The 25,400-nt window shown below is 47.0% G+C and overlaps 1 protein-coding gene across 1 annotated transcript; it reads right to left on the bottom strand.

The window, feature by feature from the left end:
* Positions 1–5,253: 5,253 nt before the first annotated feature.
* On the bottom strand, positions 5,254–23,184 carry PGD (phosphogluconate dehydrogenase). Its single transcript, XM_075993896.1, has 13 exons — positions 23,053–23,184; positions 22,383–22,458; positions 21,534–21,713; positions 18,671–18,736; positions 17,859–17,977; positions 15,738–15,807; positions 12,602–12,736; positions 10,075–10,264; positions 7,008–7,138; positions 6,622–6,755; positions 6,134–6,233; positions 5,843–5,965; positions 5,254–5,759 (listed from the first exon to the last, which is right to left on the bottom strand). The coding sequence occupies exons 1-13, from the start codon at positions 23,058–23,060 to the stop codon at positions 5,640–5,642; spliced, it is 1,452 nt and encodes a 483-aa protein (XP_075850011.1). The 5' UTR covers positions 23,061–23,184; the 3' UTR covers positions 5,254–5,639.
* Between the last annotated feature and the right edge of the window lie 2,216 nt (positions 23,185–25,400).

The following is a 25,400-nucleotide window of genomic DNA, read 5'->3' as shown; positions in this document are numbered from 1 at the left end:
CCATGGTGTCAGCCTAGCTCGACTAGCTCACAGCAACCTCAAACTCCTGGGCTCAAGCAATCCTCCTGCCTCAGCCTCCCAAGTAGCTGGGATTACAGGTGTATACCACTACACATGGCTAATTTTTTCTATTTTTAGTAGAGACGGACTCTTGTTCTTGCTCAGGGTGGTCTGGAACTCCTGACAAGGAGTCCTCCTGCCTCAGTCTCCCAGAGTGCTAGGATTACAGGCGTGAGCCACCATACCCTGCCCCAACATTGGATCTTTACTCCTTCCAAACTTACAGTAGGTATTTCATTCCTTCTCAACTTCACTCCTTTGAGGCTTCACTCATACCTTAATGACGTGAGTGAGAGATTCTTTTGCTCAAATAATAGTATTCAGGTACTAGAAGAATATTTCCTCTTTTTTTGGTGCTATTCACAGTAAAAAGGCCATGAACATGATACAGTTTCAAGTTTAATCTGCATTATTGGCCAGACGTGGTGGCTCACGCCTATAATCCTAGCACTCTGGGAGGCCGAGGCAGGTGGATTGCTCAAGGTCAGGAGCTCGAAACCAGCCTGAGCAAGAGCAAGACCCCGTCTCTACTATAAATAGAAAGAAATTAATTGGCCAACTAATATATATAGAAAAAATTAGCCGGGCATGAGGGCGCATGCCTGTAGTCCCAGCTACTCGGGAGCCTGAGGCAGGAAGATGGCTCGAGCCCAGGAGTTTGAGGTTGCTGTGAGCTAGGCTGACACCACAGCACTCACTCTAGCCTGGGCAACAAACTGAGACTCTGTCTCAAAAAAAAAAAAAAAAAAAATCTGCATTATTAACATTTCTCCATCACTTTCTTAAGTAGACAATCACCACAAATCAAACCCTCATTTGTAGCATTTGCCCATTTCCATGGTGTCAATACCCCCATCATTGTCACTTTCAAGCTGCCAGGATGAGGTCACTGAAATCAGAATTGGGAGTAGATGCTATGCACACACCCACCACACAGGTACAACAGATGTCAATAATATGAGGAACATAAGTAATAGTGAAATGTAAAATGTAGCAACAGAACTAAGTTTGTTTGGTTGGTTAGCTTTTTTGTTTTAGAGACAGTCTTGCTCTGTCATCCAGGCCGGAGTGCAGTGGCTTGATCATAGCTCATTGTAACCTTGAACTCCTAGCTCAAGCGATTCTCTCACCTCAACCTCCTGAGTAGATGAGACTACAAGTGCATGTCACCACATCTGGCCAATTTTTAAAATTTTTTGTAGAGACAAGATATCACTGTGTTGCCCAGGCTGGTCTGGAACTCCTGGCTTCAAGTGATCCTCTCACCTCAGCCTCCCAAAGCTGGGATTACAGGCTTGAGCCACCACACCCAGCCAACTTTTGAGTGTTTATTACCTTTGTTGTTGTTGTTGTTGTTTCTTTGTCTTTTTTTTTGAGACAGAGTCTCACTCTGTTGCCTGGGCTAGAGTGCCATGGCATCAGCCTAGCACCCAGCAACCTCAAACTCCTAGACTTAAGAGATCCTTCTGCCTCAGCCTCCCGAATAGCTGGGAATACAGGCATGTGCCATCATGCCCGGCTAATTTTTTCTATATATTTTTAGTTGGCCAATTAATTTATTTCTATTTTTAGTAGAGACGGGGTCTGGCTTTTGCTCAGGCTGGTTTCAAACTCCTGACCTCGAGCCAACCTTCCACCTTGGCCTCCCAGAGTGCTAGGATTACATTTATGAGCCACCATGCCTGGCCTACCTTTGTTTTTAAAATGATTTATTTAAGCCTAAGTCTATATAACTTAACTTTTAATAATGGCTGTGTTTGTCTCTGTTTTAATATTCTCAAAAATTTAGAAATCAGCTCCCACTAACCTATAGGAACTGGCTCTAGCAAATGTTGGGTGGAAAAGGTATGATAATTCTCCTTGCCCCTCAGAAGGGCCATGGCTCATGCTCCTCTTATAAAAGGCAAGTAGTCAAAAAAGGATATGCTTGTCTTCTTGCAATGTCTCACTTTTTCCTCTGTCAGTTTCTCCAGAGGTAGTAAGAGGGGAGGTTGCCTATATATTCTTCCAATTGAGCACAAATAAACACCAATCGTCCTTCCTTTCTTAGGTGGTTTCCTGTTTGTCAAGAAAGGCTGATGACTTCACCATGCTGGGACAAGGTGCTGGGTCTACAGAGAAGACTGGGATAGATCAGGGCCTTTTGAGGCTGTCAACATGAAAAGCCCTGTGTACCAGCTCCACCCCACATGCAATTCAAAACGGACACAATACTTCACTTTGGAATAAGCGTGAGGTCCGAAAATATGATTTTCAATTACAATGAGGCCTTAGAAAACAATTATCAAAGTCACATTTCTTTTAAAACTATTGGGAGTCCTTGCTTCGCTGTCTATGAGGCCCTACTGTGCCTTTTAAGGAACCTCTGCATTGTCCCTGCTCAGTGAGATGCTGCTGAGAAGCAGACCTAAAGCAAACATTTAGTAAGCACTTACAGTGCACCAGGCATCTGGGCTCTCCTGGAACTCCCTGTTAAAGAACGTGAACACTCATGTCTTTATCTAACAACAAATTACAATTCAGTGTGTCCTTTCAACTTTGAATTAATATTTAACAAATGTTTACTACATCCCAGGCTAATAGTGTGTGTTGGGGCTCAGGAAACTATGCTCTGAAGTGTGGTGCTTTGGCATGCTCAGTACTGGGAACTGGTACCAGGCAATTGCCCGCCTCTTGGCTGAGTCCTAAGTGAGGGCCCTGGCGAGGCAGCCCCCTCCTCCCTGACCGCAGTGGCTCTCCCTGTCTCCAGTGGGAAGCGGGCGGGTGACCCCATGGCCCCAGGCGATCCCAGGCCTGCGGCAGGAAAGGCAGGGTGCTGGGCAGTGAGCACCCACAGCAGACTGTGGGTCCAGAGCCCAGCCCCTCTCATGAGCCTGGTGACCCTGAGCAAGTCACAGAACCTCTCCAAGCCTCAGGTCCCTCATTAGTAAAGCAGGGACAATAGTCTCAACCTCACAGGGTAGTCGTGAGGTTCACTGCCTCACACAGGGGCTCAAGAAATAGTAACAGTTATTTCCCAGGCAGTTTCTATGCTTGGTACCTTGCATGTTATCTCGTTTTAAAACAGCTGCTTCCCAGAGTTAAAGAACATTATTCTAGTGATGTGTGCAATATGCAGACCCTTCAGAGTCTCAGAAAAAAGGCCCAGGACTGAGGAATCATTTTACTGATTACTTGATGAAGGGGTGTCCCTACAACCTGCCACTAGATGTCAGCGTTGTGCCACCGTGTGAAACCAGGTGGTGGCAGTTGACCCTGCATGCTTATTTTGCACCTATCCTAGTACTAGGCACTCATTTTCTATCCTATCTGCCCTCAGAGTAGGTACTCTGAGCCCCATCATACGTGAGGAAACACAAAGGTGAAAGAACTTTGCCCAAGGTTAAACTATGAGGAGGTTGTAGAGCTCAGATTTGATTATGAGCAGCCTGGCTTCTGAGTCCCTACTTTTTTTCCCGCCTGGGTAGACTGCAGTGCTGTCATAGCTCACAGCAACCTCAAACTCCTGTGCTCAAGCAATCCTCTCCCCTCAGCCTTCCAAGTAGCTGGGACTACAGGTGCATGCTACCACACTCGGATAATTTTTCTGTTTTTCATAAAGAAGGGTCTCACTCTTGCTCAGGCTGGTCTTGAACTCCTGACTTCAAGCGATCCTCCCACCTCAACCTCCCAGAGTGCTAGGATTACAGGCATGAGCCGCCGCCACCACCACCCACCCCACCCCACCCCACCCCACCCCACCCCCGCCCTGCACTCTTACAAGATAGAGATCAGAGGTCAAATTATAGACACCAGCTGTTAAAACATGGCAGCTGTTTGTCCTCGCTATTCTTAGGCCACTCTTAGGACTTTCTAAGCACTCCAGGGAAGCGTAGTGGAGTTAAAACTGTCCGAGTGAAACAGTTACACTGGCCCCAAGCCACATAACAATATCAGTGTGCGGGCAGGGGTTTTTGGTTTTTCCTAAGTAAATAAGATGAAGTGACCTGCTCTAAGGAGCAGGTTTAGATTGCTAAAAATACCACAACAAATCCATTGGTCTGACTTAGAGACAAATAGAAAGAGACAGGTGTGCCGGCTGGACCTGCTGGCTCACACCTGTAGTCCCAGCTACTCAGGAGGCTGAGGCAGGAGGTCGATGGAGCCCAACCAGAGTTCGAGGTTGCAGTGAGCTGTGATGATGTCACTGCACTCAGCTTGGGTGACAGAGCTCAAATTAAAAATATAAAAACAAAAGACAGGCATGGGAAAGGAAACAAATCAGGCCAAGCTGAGCCTGTCATTTAATCTAAAATGTTTATTACCTAATATTTAACATACAAAAAGACATAAATAATGTTACCATGAACATCCATATACCCACTGCCCAACTTAAGAAATAACAGGACCAGCACATTAGGGCCTCATCACCTATCCCTCAAGAGTTAATCATTACTCTACCTACGGGTTTCTAGGACCATTCTGGACTCTTTTTTTTTTTTTTTTGAGACAGTCTCACTTTGTTCCCCAGGCTAGAGTGAGTGCCGTGGCGTCAGCCTAGCTCGGCTAATTTTTTGTATATATATATTAGTTGGCCAATTAATTTCTTTCTTTTTATAGTAAGAGACGGGGTCTCGCTCTTGCTCAGGCTGGTTTCAAACTCCTTACCTTGAGCAATCCGCCCGCCTCGGCCTCCCAGAGTGTTAGGATTACAGGCGTGAGCCACCGTGCCCAGCCAAGTCTTTTAAAAAAAAAAAAACATAGCTCTTCCAGTGGTGACTTGAAAAAAAAAATATATAAAAAAAAAAAACAGAGGAAAGGCTGGGCGTGGTGGCTCATGCCTGTAATCCTAGCACTCTGGGAGGCCAAGGTGGGAAGATTGTTTGAGCTCAGAAAAAAAAATTAGCCGGGCATGGTGGCACACGCCTGTAGTCCCAGCTACTCGGGAGGCTGAGGCAGTAGGATCGCTTGAGCCCAGGAGTTTGAGGTTGCTGTGAGCTAGGCTGACGCCACGGCACTCTAGCCTGGGCAACACAGTGAGATTCTGTCTCAAAAAAAAAAAAAAAAAAGAAAAAGAAAACAGAGGAAAAAATTAACAAGGCTAGAAGGAAACAAACCAATTCAAATGTAGTGAAAGCACCGCAGATATCTTTCTGCCAACGGGGTAATGGCTCAGTGTGGCCAAGGTGACGACAAGAGACTGGAGGAAGAGCATAAATATAATGTGGCCTTTATTGAGTAAAGGAGAAAGGGAATTCAGCTGCATGATACAAAGTTTCCAGTTTGATCAAATTGGACAAACGCCTTCCCAGCTATCTGACGGGAGCCTCATAGCCCACAGGGGACACGTGGAAACAACTTCTGCAAGGAGGCGGTTGTCACACGCATGACCAGCTCCTGGTCAGTCCCAAGAGGCAGGACAGAGGCGGAATCGCTCTCACAGAACTACTTTACAAGTAGGCTCTGGCTTTTTCAGGAGTGTCTTACAACACTTTAAGAGATCTGAGCAGAAAAGAGGGCAAAGGGCCGTATAAGCAGTGCTGTGTGGCACGTGGAATGTCCTGGTCTACGGAATCGTGGAGGGTAACAGAACAGTCTGATCAGGCATTGTACGAAGAGGACGACACACTGCCACCATGGCCTGTCCAGTTAGTGTGGATGAACTGTCCCGGTTTGGCTAAGAGTTCATAGGTGTGAGCCCCAAAGTAATCCCGCTGAGCCTAGAAAACAAGAAAGGAGGTTGGTTAGGAGGATGCTATGTAGGCGCCCGACACTCAGGGACCAGCAGGGACCACAAGCTTACCTGGATGAGGTTGGCTGGCAGCATCTCATGTCTGTACCCGTCATAGAAGGAGAGGGCAGTGGTGAAGCAGGGCATGGGGATGCCAGCCTGGACCCCAGTGCTGACTGCCCGCCGCCAGGAGGCCTGAGCAGAGAGCAAGGCCAAGGATTAGTGCTTTGCCCCCAGGGACGCTAACTGGTTCCATTCCAAGGACAGATTTTCACGCACATCAGTGCTGGGAAATAGAAGAAGTTGCCCCAGAACAAACCCACTGAGATGGAAGGCAAATGCCACCAGCTCTAGGCTACATACCTGGCAGTTTTCAACAGCTGACTTAAAGAAGTCGTCTAGTAGTAAGTTCTGAAGTTCTGGGTTTCGATCAAATGCATCCTTTATCTTTCCTAGGAATACACTGAAATAATCAAGAGGAAAGAAATCAATGACTCTTAACTCTAGCAAGCCGAATGCCTGGCAGAAAGCAGGATTTATAGAGGACGTTGCTCATCTCTTAAGGTCGGTGAAAATACAGAGCACAGCTCCCCGGAGGCAAGGCCGGTGGCATGACAGTTCTCACAAAACTACTTCCCAAGGTGTAAGTATGGACAAACTAGTTACAGCCACTGACATACAGGGAAAGTGAGCTGTGACAATCAAAATCTGTCTTGCTGCCAGGGTTCCAGCGGTAGGGCTACCTGTACCAGGTATCGGGAAACCGTGCAAGCAGGTGTCCTAAGTTCGCCGTTCCCCAGGCACAGCAGTGTGTGTCCTTCCCATCAGACCCCAGGCTGCCTCTCACTTACCTTCGGATGATGCAGCCCCCTCTCCACATCAGGGCGATGCCGCCGTAATTGAGAGTCCAGCCAAATTCGGTGGCCGCCTGTCTCAGCAGCATAAAGCCTTGAGCGTACGAGATGATCTTGGAAGCATAGAGGGCCTGAAGAGTGACACAAAGACTTACTGCAGTCGCAGTTGGCAGAGTAACCACCGCACGTCCACTAGTCTTATCCTCGTCAGCAGCCGAGATCCCAGAAAGGACAAGATTCTCGGAAAAGGTTGTAAATCGGGATCAAGGCGAAGGCTGAGCTTGCTTCCACCTGCCACCCCGTGGTCTCAGGTATTCTCCCACAACAGCCCCCACCACCTTCCAAGGGACCAGCAAAGACTTCTGCCAGGGACTGTGTCCCACCTTCCGAATGTCCTCCAAGAATGATTTCTTATCACCTTCAAACTGGATTTTTTGGGGACCCTTCAGTTTTTTGCTTGCTTGAATTCTCTCATCCTTCAGAGATGATAAGCATCGAGCAAAAACAGCTTCTCCTACATGGGGGTGTGGGGGGAAATACATTATCAAGTGCAACATCAACCAAAGGACAGCACCGGAGGGTGCAGAAAAACAGAGATGGAGCAGGAAGTTCAAGTATTAGAAAAGAGCTGAAAGTTTCACCCGTTGGCCACAAAAGTTAATATGGATCAAAAAGAACTTTTATTAAAAGCTCTCAACACTTAATTTGATAACTAAAACTCTAAGTCCCAGCATAAATATAAGTATTCAACCACAAAGATCAATATGAAATTCAAAGGGGAATTTTGAGGGAAAATGAAAAAAAAAAAACCACTGTTATTCTGAATTATTCAGTGTTGGTCCATGAGTTAAATGTCAAACTTAATTTAAAAGACTTTAATTTTTCTTAGAGGACTTTAACTAAGTAACCCAAAATTAGAAACAGCTAGTACATTGAGAAGTCAGACTTACTGACTCACCACTCAAAAAACTCCATTTCTTTTTTTTTTTTGAGACAGAGTCTCGCTTGTTGACCAGGCTAGAGTGAGTGCCGTGGCATCAGCCTAGCTCACAGCAACCTCAAACTCCTGGGCTCAAGCAATCCTTATGCCTCAGCCTCCCGAGTAGCTGGGACTACAGGCATGCACCACCATGCCCGGCTAATTTTCTATATATATTAGTTGGCCAATTAATTTCTTTCTATTTATAGTAGAGACGGGGTCTTGCTCTTGCTCAGGCTGGTTTCGAACTCCTGACCTCGAGCAATCTGCCCGCCTCGGCCTCCCAGAGTGCTAGGATTACAGGCGTGAGCCACCACGCCCGGCTAAAACTCCATTTCTTAATTCTTACGTTTTATGGTTTTCAGTATATCCCTGATCACCATTAAAGTTTCATAATTCTATTTCATTTGAATAAAAAATTTCAATACAGTATTTTAATATTCAAATATTTTAGTATCTTTTAAAAATTATCCCTTATAAAAGACTACTTGCTTAATTGACAATTTAGATGATTAGAATACATTATTACCCTTTAACCATTTTTTACCCCCACAGACAAAATGAAGTAAAATCTCAGGAACAGAGAAAAGGGTACTATCCATAAACTCGAGAACACTAACAAAGTGAAAACACGGAAGCAGATGTCTTTCTACCGTTGCCCAATCATTGTTTCTCTCCTGCAGTGCACACACATGATGACTTGGCATTTGTGGAAGGAAGCTTTGTAAGATAGCTGGCGCAACAGGCAAGTGTGGCAAACCCTCCGGAGAGCTGGTGAGCTGCAAGACTTACTTCCCCATTAGTGCCCAAATGAAGCTGGCGCCCAACCAGGAATTAGGCCTGGCCTGGCCTGGGGGAAGGGTATGCAGAGCCCCACACCAGAGCAGAGGAGGAAGGATTCTCTTTGAGATTATAATACGTGAACATACATTTGAGTCAGTGATAAATAAACTGCTCCTGGTTATGTCCCCTCCCTCCCTCCCCACACAAGGCATCAGTCAGATTTGCTAAAAAGCAGCCAACTTCCTCCTACACTACGTAGTGCTGGACTCAACAACCTGCTTCCCTCCTCGCTGTGCCTTTCCCCACACAGCTCATCAACAGGGCGAGGCATAATGGATGGGGAAGTGGAAAGAAGGAAGGAGACCAGGGAGAGAAAGGCAGCCTGTATCTGGAGAGCAAACAGGAATATTTCTGTTCTATCATCGGGAGAACGTTCTGCTGGGAGCCAAGACCAGCCTTTCCTCAACACGCTAGGCACCGCCTTGATTCTCCCTTTTTCAATCCCCACAAGTGCATCTATTTTATTCTTAAAGGAACCAGTTTTTTTTTTTTGTTTTTTTTTTTGAGACAGAGTCTCACTTTGTTGTCCAGGCTAGAGTGAGTGCCGTGGCGTCAGCCTGGCTCACAGCAACCTCAAACTCCTGGGCTTGAGTGATCCTTCTGCCTCAGCCTCCCGAGTAGCTGGGACTACAGGCATGCGCCACCATGCCCAGCTAATTTTTATATATATATATCAGTTGGCCAATTAATTTCTTTCTATTTATAGTAGAGACGGGGTCTCACTCTTGCTCAGGCTGGTTTTGAACTCCTGACCTTGAGCAATCCGCCTGCCTCGGCCTCCCAAGAGCTAGGATTACAGGCGTGAGCCACAGCGCACGGCCTAAGGAACCAGTTTTTAGTTTTGTTAATCCTCTCTCATTTGCTTTCTGTTTATATCTGCTTTTATTATTTCGTTTCTATCTTTTTAAGTTTGATGCTTAGCTCATTAATATAAGATCATGGTGGCACACATCTGTAATCCCAGCACTTTGGGAGGCTGAGGCAGGAGGAGCACTAGAAGCCAGGAGTTCAAGACCAGCTCAGGCAACATAGTGAGACCTCATCTCTACAAAAAGAAAAAAAAAAAGCCAACAACAAAAAAACCCCACAAATGGAAAAATTCACACCAACTTCAGGATAGTGGTTTTCTTCTAAAAGATGAGGGGGAAGGAGCTTAGGAAAAGAATATTCAAGAACTTCAAAAGTATAGGGAATGTTTTATTTTGTTAGTTATCTGGTAGGAAAAAAACAGCAAAATTTTAATAAATTCTGAGTGTGTAAGCTCACATTACTCTGAACTTTTCTACAAAAAAATCCCATTACTGCCTCATTAAAAAGATCTTAGGTCACTGACAACAATAAAGTCACCAATGCTAAAACATTCCAAAGGTAAAACAGGATAGGAAAGACAGCAGCTTCTGAATTCACCTCAAAGCTCATGTGAGTGGGAGGATCGCAGAGATTGAACAGCAGTGTGGGCCTCTCTCACCCCACCAGTTTTTATTCATACGCAGGAAGAGCAAAAGGCACTCTGAAAGCTGATTACGGGTAAATAGATTCTCTAAAAGACCAGTCTACATCCATATTCCAGAAGGACATGAAGATCAGAACAGTGGGGTAGAGGGGTTCAAGTGCAGAGCGAACGTTACCGATGAGGGTGACGGGGACGCCGTACTCCAGGGCAGAGATGGCAGTCCACTTCCCCGTGCCCTTCTGCCCTGCACTGTCCCGGATCTTTGGCAGCAGGAACTTGCCATCGGAATCTTGGAACTTGAGAATATTGGCTGTGATTTCAATCAGGAAGGAGTCTAGCTCCGTCTTGTTCCACTCCTCAAAGGCCTGTGTGCAGAACGTGAGAGAAAATGACGTGAGAGCAACGGGGGTGCCGCAGGGGAGCCCCCTTAGCTGGCCTCTGTGGCACCGATTCATCCTCGTCCGTGTCAGCACTGATCAGGGCTCACGGTGGCCGAGCTCTAGGGCTCATAGGGCCAGCAGCGCTGCTCATTCGCCTGCCCAGTGGGTTTTATGTTCACCGGCGGCCAGCGTGTTCCAGCTCTACCTGGTGATGCGGATTTCCTATCGCCAGGATTGTTCTTTCCTCAGAGCCCAGTTCCTCAGTTCTCTCAGGTCTCTGTGCAACGCACCCCAAAGCCTTCTGTGATCACCTGATCTAACATCCACCTCTCACTCGGTTTACTCTTCTTCCTGACAGTCACCAACTAGTTTTATGTAATATATTTAAGTATTACTGTCTATCTTCCCAGCTCCGTGAGGGCAGAGCTTTGTTTTCTTCACTATTACTCCAACATTTAGAATAGTGCCTGGTATACAGGAAGCACTCATGTGTTTGTTGAATGAATACATTAAATATTATATAAACCAATTAAACATGAACACAAAAAGAAAACTGTTTCTATGAAAAGTGGGTTAATTGTTTTTACTTTTTTAAATGTATTTATTTCTGAGACAGGGTCTTGCTTTATCACCCAGGCTGGAGTGCAGTGGCATGATCATAGCTCACTGCAACCTCAAACTCCTGGGCTTAAGCAATCCTCCCACCTCAGCTTCCTGAGTAGAATGATAGGTGCACACCACCACACCCAGCTAACTTTTTAAAAAATATTTTTTGTAGAGACAGGGTCTCAGTATATTGCCCAGGCTGGTCTCTAACTCCTGGCCTCAAGCCATCCTTCCACCTCGGCCTCCCAAAGTGCTGGGATTACAGGCATGAGCTACCCCGCCTCCCAAGTTAAATGTTTTAGAAAGATCAATAAAAAAAAAAAAAAAGAAAAAGAAAGATCAATAAAGGCAAGCTAGTGAAACAAACTGCAGTCAAAATAAGTGAAGATGACATGAATTAAAAAAAAAAAACAAGAGGAAATGAACATAAAAAAATGTGGAACTGTGCACTGTGTGCTTTGCAAAGTGTCTTTAAATCATGTCCCACCTGAAATAACTGAAATTAGAAATCCTAAATGATAAGACAGATGACTACAATGCTAATAAGCAGAATCATACTTAATGAAAGGGCCTTGGCTCTACTGAAGATTTGTGAATGAATGTACCTTCCTCTGTTTTCAAATAAAATATACAATATGTTTATCTAATAATGCTTAAGTATTTGGGAAAAAAAAGTACCTATGCCTGCAGTTTGCTTTGAAATGTATCAAAAACAATAAGATAAAAAAGGCCGGTACAGTGGCTCATGCCTATAATCTTAGCACTCTGGGAGGCTGAGGTGGGAGGATCACTTGAGCTCAAGACCAGCCTGAGCAACAGTGAGACCCTGTCTCTACCAAAAAGAAAGAAAAAAACCCCAGCTTGCAGTGCATGCCTGTAGTCCCAGCTACCCGGGAGGTTGAGGCAAAAGGATCACTTAGAGCCCAGGAGTTGGAGATTGCAGTGAGTTACAATGATACCACTGTACCATACCCAGGGTGACAGTGAATACCCCTCCTCACAACCCACTACCCCACACCTTCATTAAAAAAAAAAAAAAAAGATAAAATTGATAGAGAAGCCAGCACAGTGGCTCACACCTATAGTCCCAGCACCTTGGGAGGCCAAGCCTGGAGAATCACTTGAGCCCAGGAATTTGAGGCCAGCCTGGGCAACCTAGGAAGACCCTGTCTCTTTAAAAACAAAAGAAAGAAAGACAGAAATTGACAGCAGGATGGACAGACCTGCAAGTACAGGAAAATGTGACTTGTGGAATTTAGGTGGTGTATACCATACAGAAGTGTTCACTGTCAAAATTCTTTCAACTTTGCTGTATGTTTAAATATTTTCATAATAAAATGTTGGGAGAAATGTTTCAGCTTCTCTACTTGGACTAACTTTTTAGATTAACTACCAAAAAGCCAGTCCCAACTAGATCAGAAAGTTTCTACTGTACCTCTCATTGGGGCAATTATAGAATTAAAGGAGATAGCCTACGTTAAGTGACCGCAGGGCCTGACACAAAGGAAGGCTCACCGTGCAGGTGGTAAGGATAAGCACCGAGACTCTCCAGGAACTTTGCTTAGTGACTAGCTATCGTATTTCAGGGTCCTATTACTGAGAGCTTCCCTTAATTGAGGCTGATGGGACTGAGCAAGGATTAGCTATGAGCAGCAAATCTCTTCTCATCTCTGCAGTGACTGTCCCCCTCGGGTGCAGGCGGTGCCTGGGACTCACCTGTGCCATCTCCGTCTGCTCCATGCCCAGAACATCCCTCATCAGGTGGTACGCCTCACAGATGAGCTGCATGTCCCCGTACTCTATCCCATTGTGCACCATCTTCACGAAGTGTCCTGCTCCCTCCTCTCCCACCTGTCAGGGAGACAAGCACCAACACCAAGAGGCCTTCAGACAGGGAGGTAACACACCAGAGAAGGCCACACCAGACTTGACACCACAGCCTTTGGAAAGGCTGCCTCTCCATAAAAAAATAATAAGTATAAAAAAATATGGTATTTTTGAAGCAAGAATCACATAGCAATTCAATGCAAGCTTCAGTCTAATCCAATATTACTTAAAACTATTCTAGATTCATTCCCTTAAAGGTTTTTCAAAATCCCTGAATTCACTATAAGTTCTTATGGCTCTTTAGCCTATATTTTCCTCTCTTTCTCATTATTATTCTTTTTTTAATTACTTTTTTTTTTTTTTTTTTTTATACAGACAGAGTCTCACTATGTTGCCCAGGCTAGCCTTGAACTCCTGGGCTCAAGTGATCCTCTCCCTTCAGCCTCCCAAAGTGCTGGGATTATAGGCAAGAGTCACTGGCTGGCCTCTTTCTCATTATTATTAAAAGTAACTTTCCTCATGCCTGTAATCCTAGCACTCTGGGAGGCCGAGGCAGGAGGATTGCTCGAGGTCAGGAGTTCGAAACCAGCATGATCAAGAGGGAGACCCCACCTCTACTAAAAATAGAAACAAATTAATTGGCCAACTAAAAACATATAGAAAAAATTAGTCAGGCATGGTGGCACATGCCTGTAGTCTCAGCTACTTGGGAGGCTGAGGCAGGAGGATTGCTTGAGCCCAGGGGTTTGAGGTTGCTGTGAGCTAGGCTGATGCTACGCCACTCGACTAGGGGCAACAGAGTGAGACTTTGTCTCAAAAAAAAAAAAAAAAAAAAAAAAAAACAGTAACTCTCTACTCCCTAGCCCTCACCCATAAGAAAAAAGTCCTCTTTTTCTTGGTAACTACTTTTCTAACAACTAGAGGATAAAATATATTGGCTCATTAAATCCCTTGTATTTTTTTCAAATATAAATGCATCATAGTTGTTTCTAGTGGCATTGAAAGGAAAAATGACCTTGGATCCAAGGTCTGGCCTCAACCTCATAAGCCCAAAACTATCTCCTGCCAAGTTCCCATCATTAACAAGATGCTTATTTATAATAAGCTGACAAGACTGATAAAAATCAAAATATCAGTTTGTGAATATATGATGAGAAATTTAACTATCAATCTTAATGGTCAGAAGTATTAGTCTGATCAACACATTCTGCCCCTATAGTCAAGCAACCTGGGAAGCCAAATTACCTGGAAATTGTTTAGTGGGCCAGAAGTCAGAACAAAGGAAGTGACAAGAGTCAAACAGTTAATGGTACCAAGCTCAGTCACCTGCCCCCATCTCCATGACAGGGCCACACCTGCCCCGTGGACCAGGTGTTTGGCTGGCCTGCGCAGCCGCTCCTGGCAGTCACTGCTTAGATCAGGCGTCTTCAAACTACGGCCCGTGGGCCACATGCGGCCCGCCGAGGACATTTATCCAGCCCGTCAGGTGTTTTTGCCGCCACTGCCTGTCCTGCTTAGCAGCCGACTCGTCCCGGGCCCACAGTGCGCCTGTGTGGAATGTCCCTCCAACAGTCTGAGGGACAGTGAACTGGCCCTCTGTTTAAAAAGTTTGAGGACCCCTGGCTTAGATCGACACCACGGATGTTCACATTGGCGACTCCTTTGTCGATGTGGCCAACCTACGCCTTCTGATTGTGACACTCTGGCCGTGCAGTAATGTGGCTAATGACATCGATTTTCACCTCATCCTTCCTGTTACTTCAACAGTGAACTACTTGCTCCTGCTAGTAGTGGCCACACCATGTTTTTCAAGACCTGAGATTAAGCCTTGGGGCAATGGAAAGCTAACCCCTGACTTGGTCAAGACACGTAAGGACAAGTACTGTTCTTTTCTTCATGACTTTGTCCTAAGTATGCCCCAAAAGAAGTCGCTGTCACTGCACTTTTGCTGTAGCAATCTACTGTCAAGGAACAAAAGTCCTTCCTTCCCAACCTTCCTACTAACGAGAAGTTCACCCAGCCTTTCACATCAACCACAGCACCAGCCTCTCTCTGCCCTGCGCAGATTCTACAGAACTCACTGGCCGACCACGGGTGAAAAGGTAAGGACACGTCAGCTGCTGCCGCCAAAGCTGCCAGGCACTGGCAGGCCTGGAGGGCGGGCTTCCCTCACTGCTCGGATGCCCAGGTCCTTGTCTCATCCCCACCGGTTATCTCATATAAAACCAAAATAATAAAATTAGCATAATAATGCTGATATAAAATTAAAGGGGATTATGAACTAAAGGGAGCTCGGCGATCATCTAGTCCAACCCCCCTATTTTACAGATAAGGACACTGAAGTCCAGGTAGGGAAGTGACAACCTCATGTGTCACACAGTGAGGTAGTTAACGCAGAGCCGGAATTACAACTCAGGCCTCCCAACCTAGTGGTGTTTTCCATCCACCTTATGGGTTAACTACACTATGGGATAAAATTTACTGTAGTGGCGACACAAACTATTCTCAGGGGAGGTATCTATGAGTCAGGCCAGGCCTCCTCGCATTCGGGGCGGGTGAAGGCCTGCAGCTTCCTCTGTTCCAGCACAGATCTGGATCTGGATCCCACGCTGCGGGAAAGGGCTTTTTCCGCATGTGACGCGGCCACGGCCCATTGAGTCCTCTTCCTTTCACCCAGGCAAGCAAACCCCGCTTTTGATTCTGACATCCTTTCTTTGGCCACACAGTAACACGGCTCACTAAAATCTCACTCCACCTCACCCCTGCTGTTCCTTTTCAAGGAATCCTCCTTTCAGATGCGTTGAGGAAGGCTGCTCCCAGCATCAGCCTCTCACAGCTGTGAACGCCCGTAAGGCACATAAAACCAGCGTGCACGCTAGGCGCCAGCTACGCTAGCAACCTAAGGATCAAGAAGCTTATGTCACGAAGCTGACCCCTGGGACCACGGTGGCCTCTGCTCTGCCAACTTGGTCCCGCAGACACGCCCGTGCTGCCAACCGGCTTTGGAGGGTAGCCCAGAACTTGCCCAGTCACAGCAGGGTTCTCCGGTTCCGACTTTCGCGGCGATGCCCTGGAAGATGGCCTGGATGTGGGGCCTGTGGGAAGGAAGACCGTGGTCGGTAAGGACAGGAGATGGGCTCGGGTCCCAGTGACGTACTCGAGGACGCCACCCCCTGGTTCTTCTCTTTCAAATGGGAGGCGGAAGTGCCCAAAAAAAAGCAACGAGTGTCCTAAGTTCTCAAGAGGAATTCCAGTCCCACGCTGGCCGTCCGGCTCCCCCAGCCCCTGTGGGCCCTCCCGGCGAGGCCGGGGGCCACGCGATCAGAGACCGCGGACAAAAAGGCCAAGCAGAAGCATCGTCAAAGCACAAAAGAAACTTCTATTGCAGCATCAGAAGCAGCTGAGACTCCACACAGCAAGCAGCATGGAGGTTCCCTCAGAGACGCCCCTTCATTAGTCGGGATGTGGCAGGTACAGCCTGACTCTGGACATCGGGATCAAGACTAAGACGCACAGAGCCGTGACATATTTCTAAGAGATACGTTATTATCCAGAAAAAAGGCAGCTGCTCATTCCCTCCACAGCTCCGCTACCAAGATGTATTAACTTCGGAGGCTTTTTCCTCATGTTCTACTCACTATTGACTGATAAAGGCTTCTTCACGAAAATTTTTTTGTACAGACACAAAATCTAACAGGGTTGCAAAGTTAATGCCTAGGATTGGGGATTAAGACAGCCGTACCCTTAAGTCTTAGAACTTCACTGAACTTTTAGTGTCTCTCGGGTAAAAGTGCCACATTTCTGCTTCCGCCAGACCACAGTGAGAAAAGACAACCGAGGAGCAACTGGAACAGCTGTCTGTCAAATACCTTCCTGTGTAGCGTCTGCATTTCTAACAGCCCACTGGACAGGTGACCCAAGATAAGTACCTTTAAACTTTTTTGTAGAGATGGGGGGAGTCTCACTGTATTGTCCAAGCTGGCCTCAAACTCCTGGGCTCAAGTGATCCTCCCACCTCAGGCTCCTGAGTAGCTGGATCTACAGGCACGTGCCAGCTCACCTGGCTTTTCAACCTTTTGAGAAGCAGGAAGGCCTTCCTAGTTCTACATTTTGACATACTGAAGAGAATGCCCAGACTTACTCCTCAGAGAGGTAATTTAAAGAATAATCTTTACATTCATCCTGGGACCAATATGCAAAAAAAAAAAAAAAAAGAATAATCTTTACAAATAAACCCTTCACCTTTCAGGGTTAGGTTTGATCACTCCCGTACTTAATGCCTAATGTAATTCTAGAATATTTAGAAATCAAACTCATTCCGAAAAGAATGTTACCTTTCCACATCTCCCTCAAAAGGATCCTTCCTTTGCTATTTCTTTCTCTTCTGCGCCATCTATCTTCTTCTACCTGGCCTTCTCGGTCCTGCAGTCTCAGCGGCAGTGTCCCCCCGTGGTCTGAGTCACGTATAATTTATTACTGGCACCTTCCCACTTTCACTCGCCACCCCGCTCACCCGCCCCCTGTGTGCCTCACACATCCCTGATTCCACGGCTCCAAGCTCTTCCTCTGCTGCGGCCAGCTCCTCCTTCTACACACAGCACAGTCAACAGAGCCAAGTTTGTTTTTTCCCAAGTTAAATAAAAGCCTCCCACCTTGTTCCCAGGCCCAGTCAGATTTTTCCATTACTCACAATTATTAAATAAAGTTATTTTAGGACCACACATCAGCTAAAAGAGGCAACCCTTATCCCTAAGTCCAGACAGTGCACGGGATATCATCTGAACTGCTTTATTAAAGCCTATTTAAAACTTCCGGAAAGATGATACAAAGATGCTTTAGAGTTAAAAAGAGGAAACAAAATTATTTATATATTATTTAAATTTTAAAAAATAATTAAAAAATTAAAAAAATAAAACTTCCAGTATCAGTCTTAAAGGGAATAACAGAAGGAAAAATAAAAGCAAAAGAGGAGTGCCCACATGCATTATGTCAAAGCAGCAGGGTGTCTGGACACAAGTATTTGCAGCATCTTTTAGCTCCGGCACTCAGAGCACCACGGGGAGATGAGGGTGGCAGAACTGGCTCACCCACTCTCCAAGTCCGGGCTCCTCTGTGCTGAAAGGGACATGGTGCTGAGGGTACTCACCAGGCTTCCTTGTTTCCTCCTGGCATGAGTGATGGGCCATACCGGGCCCCGTCCTCTCCACCGCTAACTCCACTCCCCACGAATAAGATTCCCTTGGCCTTGAGGTCTCGACACCGTCTCTAAAGAAGACAAAAATAATTTCATCATGTTCCTAAAAAATAAGTTTTTCCCAATGAATGAGATGAGGTATAAGATAGGTATGGACAGCCCACATCTGGCAGGAAATGAGCCAAGGATTTAGGAATAACTGATCACTCAACAAAGTTAATCCCCTCAGTGTGGGAATTTAAAAAAAAACAAACAAAAAAACCTGTGGACATTCAAGATACCTACCCTGTCCCCAAAAGGGAAATAAAGCCAAACATGCATTCCCATTTCACTGGAAAAGACCTCATACGGTAAGACTCAATTAAGAGTGAGTTTAACACAAGTATGACTCACTGCCATTCAGCACTGCAGAGCACACAGGGACGTCCCCAGCACTGGAGACCAGTGGAGCAGTGGTCCTCAGACGCGTTATGCATTGACATACCACAGATTAGTTGGTAGGGTGAGGGGAGGGAGGAGTTAAGCATGAACACTCAGCCTGCTGTGTCTACACAGCAGCCATCCTCTTGAGCTCCACGTGTGACTGAGAACATCCATCAAGTGCGTCCCAGCAGAATAAAGGCTGAGAACTACCACACCAGTACCAATCCCAAAGAACCAGCATCCCCGAAGGACAGTTCACCCTATTGTCACATGTGCAATGCAGATACTTTTTTCTAGAATGTTTTCAGAACCTGGAAGAATTTGGACTGAAGAACACTTACTGTGGTATCCCTATATTCAGAATTTCCTCCATCGATGATGATGTCACCAGTGTCCAACAATGGTACCTGTAACCAGACACTAGCATTAAGGTAGACCAAAGACAAAAATAAAACGTATCTTGGTCAATTAAAACAAGTAAGAATTTATCCCAAATAAATAGTGTAAAAGCATTTAATTCAGGTTCAATACTACTTGGCAAGAAAAAAAAAAAAAAAAAGCATTTATTATTTAACCTTCAATAATTCTCTCTTTGTGGATAGAGCTAGACCTTATTTAAAAGCTACCAAAACCAGTCAGAAATCTCCACAACTGAGATAATTCTCTTTAACCACTCTAAGATTCCACAACAAACAAAACCTAGATGGAAAATTTATATTTTTAATGTGTGCCACCTGCCTTATTTATATTCCCCAATGCTGGGGCTAGGACTAGCTCCAAAAGATTAAGACACCTCCTATAAAATCTCTGTGTCTAGAAAAAAGTAGGGGAAGAGTAAATACATATCAGGTGGTTTAGTCCAGGCATCCTCAAACTATGGCCCGCCGGCCACATGCGGTGTTTTTGCCCATTTGTTTTTTTATTTCAATATAAGATATGTGCAGTGTGCATAGGAATTTGTTCATAGTTTTTTTTAAACTACAATCTAGCCCTCCAACAGTCTGAGGGACAGTGAACTGGCCCCGTTTAAAAAGTTTGAGGACCCCTGGTTTAGTACAGAATGAATGATTTGAGCACCACAGTTTGGAGACTCGGGAACAGACTGAGTCTCAAACAAGAGTATTTCCCACAGCGCACCAGTCAGGCAGGGCTTGATTAGTCATTCCTCTATCTTCTCCCTGCAAGGCTCCAGTAGCATGACTTAATATTTTCCTATATGAAAGAGCAGTCCACTCTGTCTGAAACTGATCACGGGCGATTTGGCATGTCACTACACAAAATGGTTAGTATGTCCTCTTTTTATCACAACATCCTTCCTTTCTAGGTCATTTATTTAAAAAACAGTAGCATAGCCTGGGCGTGCACAGCTCACGCCTGTAATCCTAGCTCTCTGGGAGGCCGAGGCAGGCGGATTGCTCGAGGTCAGGAGTTCAAAACCAGCCTGAGCAAGAGCGAGACCCCGTCTCTACTATAAATAGAAAGAAATTAATTGGCCAACTAATATATATAGAAAAAAAAATTAGCCGGGCATGGTGGCGCATGCCTGTAGTCTCAGCTACTCAGGAGGCTGAGGCAGCAGGATTGCTTGAGCCCAGGAGTTTGAGGTTGCTGTGAGCTAGGCTGATGCCTCGGTACTCACTCTAGTACGGGCAACAAAGTGAGACTCTGTCTCAAAACAAAAAACAAAAAAAACAAAAAAACAAAGAAAAACCCAGTAGCATGCTGGTTACAAATTCTCCCTGTGGAAACAACCCCACTGTTAGCACTGCTCCTCCAGAACAGGACCGTTCAACCCCTTCCCTTGTTAACTGTTGCTGCATTTCTTACAACAAAATATTTCTTCCAAATAGGCAGTGCCTTGGTTTTTTCAGAGCTGCTACTGTAGAATTATTTTTTAGTATCTAAATAAATTATTTCCGCTGGTTCCCCTTCATGCATATGCAGTTTATTTTTATTTTTTTTAGTTTTTAAGAGACAGGGTCTCACTTTGTCACTCAGGCTAGAGAACCCCTGGGCTCAAGAAGCGATCCTTCCACCTCAGCCTCCCCAGTAGGTGGACTACAGGCGCATACCCACACACGCGGCTACATTTTTTTGTTCTTTGTAGAGACAGGGTCTTGCTATGTTGCCCAGGCTGGTTTCGAATTTCTGGCCTCAAGCAAAGAGCTGGGATTATTACAAGCAGGAGCCACCATACTGGCCCATATTTTTTCTTTCAAAACAGATACTGGGCTATGCCTGTAATCCTAGCAATCTGGGAGGTTGAGGGAGAGGATTACTTTAGCTCAGGAGTTTGAGATCAGCCTGAGCAAGAGCAAGATCTGTCTCTACTAAAAATAGAAAAATTAGCCAGGCATTGTGGCAGGTGCCTATAGTCCCAGCTACTCTGGAGGCTGAGGCAGGAGGATCGCTTGAGCTCAGGAGTTGAGGTTGCAGTGAACTATAATGATGCCACCGTACTCAACCTGAGGCGACAGTGCGAGACTCTGTCTCAAAAAAAAAAAAGATATACTTGCTAAAGCCAAGAAATTGTTTGGTTCAAAAATATGAACCCAGTTCCTAAAATTCCCAAAGGAGATCTCTTGTCATTAATATCAATTTATACAACTATTTAAGAATACTTTTATAGGAATACTGAAAAAAATGAAATCTATTTCTAAATCTGGACACTAAGATTTATTAGTAAATAGTAAACACTCATAAATATAACACAATCAATACTGTAAGACCTTACTAAATATCAAAGACAGAGAGCCCACTAAGATTACTATTGTTTTTTTTTTTTCCCCTGAGACAAGTTCTTACTCTATGCCCAGGCTGGAGTGCTGTGGCCCAATCACAGTTCACTGTAACCTTGAATTCCTGGGTTCAAGCGATCCTCCAGCCTCAGCTTCTCAAAGTACTGGGGTTAAGGCATAGGCCACTGTGCCCTGCCTGTTCTGATTCGTCTTGTTAATGTATTTTTATTGAACTGTCTCTTTGTATCTTCAGAATTATTACCACCCAAAGATACATTGTTACTTAATTAGCACCAATCAAGTTAGGCAACACTGAAACATTTAAGTAATCATTTTGTCAGAACTGAGCAGTTCATATCAAGAAATTGAAAAAAAAATTGCTGAAGTAAAATACCTAAAGGAAAGATTAAAAAAAAAAAGGCAAAGCTCTGCTGAGCTGGTAGCAGCTGAGGGCAGAGGGCCTCACCAGTTTCTCGATGAAATCGTCCACAGCCTGACCCGCCTTCACCAGGAGGATAATGCGGCGGGGCTTCTTCAGCTTGGAGACCATCTCCTTCAAGGACTGAGCACCGATCACTTTGGTTCCTTTTGCCTCATTGGCCAGGAAGTCATCAACTTTGGAGACCGTCCTGTTAAATGCACAGACCTAGAGGGACAAAAGTCCTGATTAGGAGGTCCAGGACACACAGGACCTTCAGACTATGGACCACGTGTAACAGTGACATTTCTATTCAGCCCAAGGTCCTGGGGAGGTCAGGCCTGCCTTTTCCTTGCCCAAGTGCCGGCTGATCACTGGAAAGTCACTTCAGTAGGATGAAACGGCAGAGAACTGAGGTGAAGGAACTGGTCAGGGCTCAGAATCAAATCTAGGAAGCGGCCAGTTGGACGGTGGACTCTGTCTTTTGTCACTGATAATGCTGGCATCTAAGCCACTTTAGCATTTAGAAGAAACATTTTCGGTCTCCCCAGATCGCATTAGGCAATAAAGTTAGAGCGAGACACACCCAGCCCGACTTCTCTCTCCCGCACCGTTCACCACCACTGCGCTTCCTCTGGCTGCACACCTTACAGAGCGCGCAGACACCTTCAGCAGGACCCCTCTTCCTCGGAGGACGGCAGGACCGGCCCCCCACACCACGCCTAAGTGGGCTTCTCCTTTTTTTTTTTTTTGCAAAAAATGTCACGAGCAGCAACAGAGAGCATTTAAAGAGAAGCATGTTCCAGCTCTGGGAAACCACAGAGCAATCAATCACGGGCATTCTGGCTAAAAGCACACCAAGAACCACAGAGAAGATAACGTGTCCCCACCACTTACCACAAAGCCGTGGTCGTTCATGTTCAAAATTAAGTTCTGGCCCATGACAGCCAGTCCGATCAGTGCAATGTCAGCTCTGAACGGCCGGAAACAGAACAAAGAAGAACGTGTCAGTTCCACTCGACCCACCCCGACTCAGAGACACGAAACTTTGTAGCCTCTGCTGAGACCGGTGACTTGTCCGCCTCCGCTGCGCCCCCGCCGGCTCAGGCCTCGGGCCCGGCGAGCACGCTCCGCGCACGCTCCGCGCCGGCGCCGGCGGGCGGCCCCCACTCCGCCCTCCGCGGCGACCGCGCGAGCCAGCGCGCCCTGGGGCTCACCCGCGCCCGCCGCCTCGCGCCCCGGAGCCCCTGGCTGTCGCTTTCCCTATGGCGTCCGGTCTGCGCAGGCCCCGCCGGCTCTGACCCGCAGAGAGGGTCGTCCCCTCCGGACGCGGGCCCGGCCCCCGCCCGGCCCTCTCGGGAAGGGGACCCGCCCCGGCCTGCGCCGCCCAAGCGCGGGGGCTCCGTCCGCGGGGAGGGCTGGAGGTGCCGGGGCGGGGTCCCACGAGACCCGGCTCAGGCGACCCCCAGGGCGGAGGAGGCGGAGGGAGAACCAGGCAGGTCCCGGCCCCGGGAAAGTTCCCCTCAGGCCGAGGCCGGGCTCGGCTGCCCGTGGGCGAGGCACTCACTGGGCCATGGCGGCAGCGGCGGGCGGACCGAGCAGATCCCGGGAGGCGAAGCGCGGACGGATCACGGTTCGCGGGCGAGTGAGGCGAAGGCAGGCTGCCGCTCGCTTCCAAAGGCTGCGGCCGCTCTCTGTCCGGCTTTCTGGCGCCAGCCAATCGGGACGAAGGGGCGGAACTATACAGCCACGCCATTGGTTCTCTCTGGCGCCTGTTAGACCACCCGAGCGTGAACGGGCCCGCCCTCTCCCGGGGCAGGATCAGTAGAGCGCAGAACACATCGATGACACCGCCCCTGAGGCGGCCGGGAGCTCTGCTGCGGGAACGAGGAAGGAGGGGCGTGCCACCGGGCCCTTGTCGCCCCGCCCGCGCACGGAGCTCCACGCCGCGGCTCCAGGTGAAGGAGGAGCTCGTGGGAACTGCGCCCTCGCCGCGGAAGCACCTCGGTCCCGCCAGCCCTTTGCCTGGCTCAGCTGTAACGATGGTAACTCACGTTGGATCGCACTTTGCGTGTTACACTTCAGCGGGCACTTGGATGCCTTTTGCAAGAGTGTCCGTCGCTCTTTCCTCCCACCACTGCCGTGCACCTTGGGAGTATGCGTCCTGGCCCTAAACTCCGGGAGGGGACCGGGTTTGTTCCTCCTGCCACGTGTGCACATGGGATGGGGTCCAGGAAATGCTGATCCTCGCAACGACCCTGTGGGAAATGTGTACCCTTTTTGCAGGTGAGGGGACTGAGGCGCAGAGAGGGCAGGCAGTAAATTTATTTGTTGGAGTGTGATGGGGCCAGGACTTTAGTCTCCCCCACCTCCACCCCCCAGGGTCTCTCTCTGCCCTGGGTAGGTTGCACTGGTGTCAGCCTAGCTCACAACAACCTCCAACTCCTGGGCTCAAGCGATCCTCCTGTCTCAGCCTCCTGAGTAGCTGGGACTACAGGAGTGCACCACCACACCCGGCTAGTGTTTCTATTTTTTGTAGAGACAGGATCTTGGGATGTTGCCCAGGCTGGTCACAAAACTGCTGGCCTCAAGCAGTCCTCCCACCCCGGCCTCTCAAAGTGCTAGGATCCCAGGGGTGAGCCACCACGCCTGGCCAGGACTTGAGTCTTGATCCAGGCTTGAAGATCGTGGCATTGAACCCCTTCCAGTTTTGTAGAGGCTACATGATCTGTGGGATGGACCAGACTAAATGCAGGGCAGATAGGCCAATCCTGCTGTCTTAAGCCAGGCCTTAAAGAGATTTGCAAAATTGTCAAGGAGTACTACTTATCTTACTGAACTGCTTTTTGTTTTGGGAAATTGTTATTCAAAAGTGTCTCCATTTTAGTTTTTAAAATGGTAAATACTCATATAATTGAACATAAACAAATAAATGCTCTTTGGGTCCTCAGTACCTTCTAAGAGTATGAAGGGATTCCAAGACCAGTAAGTTTGAAACCCATTGATCATCCCACTCATATTTTAGAGCTAAGGAAACTGGGGCTCAGGGAGCCAGTGAGACTCGCTGAGTGACCTGAAAGAGCGAACCTTAGAACTGCCTCTCTGGGGACCAATTAGGTGCTCTCCAAGGTCTCTCTGTTAGGGCTCAGAAATGAAAACCCGAAGTATGGCGCTGAGGCATGCAGAGTATTTAGAGCTGAAGGATGTCGGAAGAGCCTTGGATGCAGAGTCGCTGACTTTCTCCTGCCCTTCTGCCTCCTACTCTCCTCTCTCCCCTAAGGCAGCCCAAGGTGGGTCTAGAAACTAGAAAATAGGACACTAGCCTCCACCTTTCTGTGTAGGAGCTGGCCATAAAGATGCTTTCTGATCTACCTTGTCTGATGGTAGGTCATAAAACCTTGAATGATTCCAGAGTGGGCCATGCCCTGTGCCTGGGAGGAAGGAATGCTACACCGAGAGGTCAAGAAGAATCTGGACAGACAGGCCTTGCTGATGTTAAATTAGGTTTAGCCTAAAGCTGCTTCCTTACATATTTGAAGTTGGGCCTAAAGGTTTCTTTGTACATAGTGAACTGTAACCTAACTGGAGGGTAAACAGGCTGTATAACCTCTTATGCCAATCACCAAGTTTCTGTCGATCAGAGGGGACCAACTGTTGAAACTCTGTTCAAATAAGACAATCTCCGAGCTGTCACCAGGCCAGCTGTTTCTGTACCTCATTTCCATTTTCTGTACCTCACCTTCCATTTTCTGTCCATAAATCTGGGTTAAAACACACGCAGGGCGCAGTGGCTCATGCCTGTAATCTTAGCACTCTGAGAGGCCAAGGCAGGAGGATCTCCTGAGCTCAGGAGTTCAAGACCAGCCTGAGCAAGAGCAAAAGCCCATCTCTACTAAAACAGAAAAAATTAGCTGG

Source organism: Microcebus murinus, chromosome 2 (genome assembly GCF_040939455.1).
Source record: "Microcebus murinus isolate Inina chromosome 2, M.murinus_Inina_mat1.0, whole genome shotgun sequence".
NCBI classification, from domain to species: domain Eukaryota; kingdom Metazoa; phylum Chordata; class Mammalia; order Primates; family Cheirogaleidae; genus Microcebus; species Microcebus murinus.
This window is presented reverse-complemented; position numbering and strand designations above follow the sequence as displayed.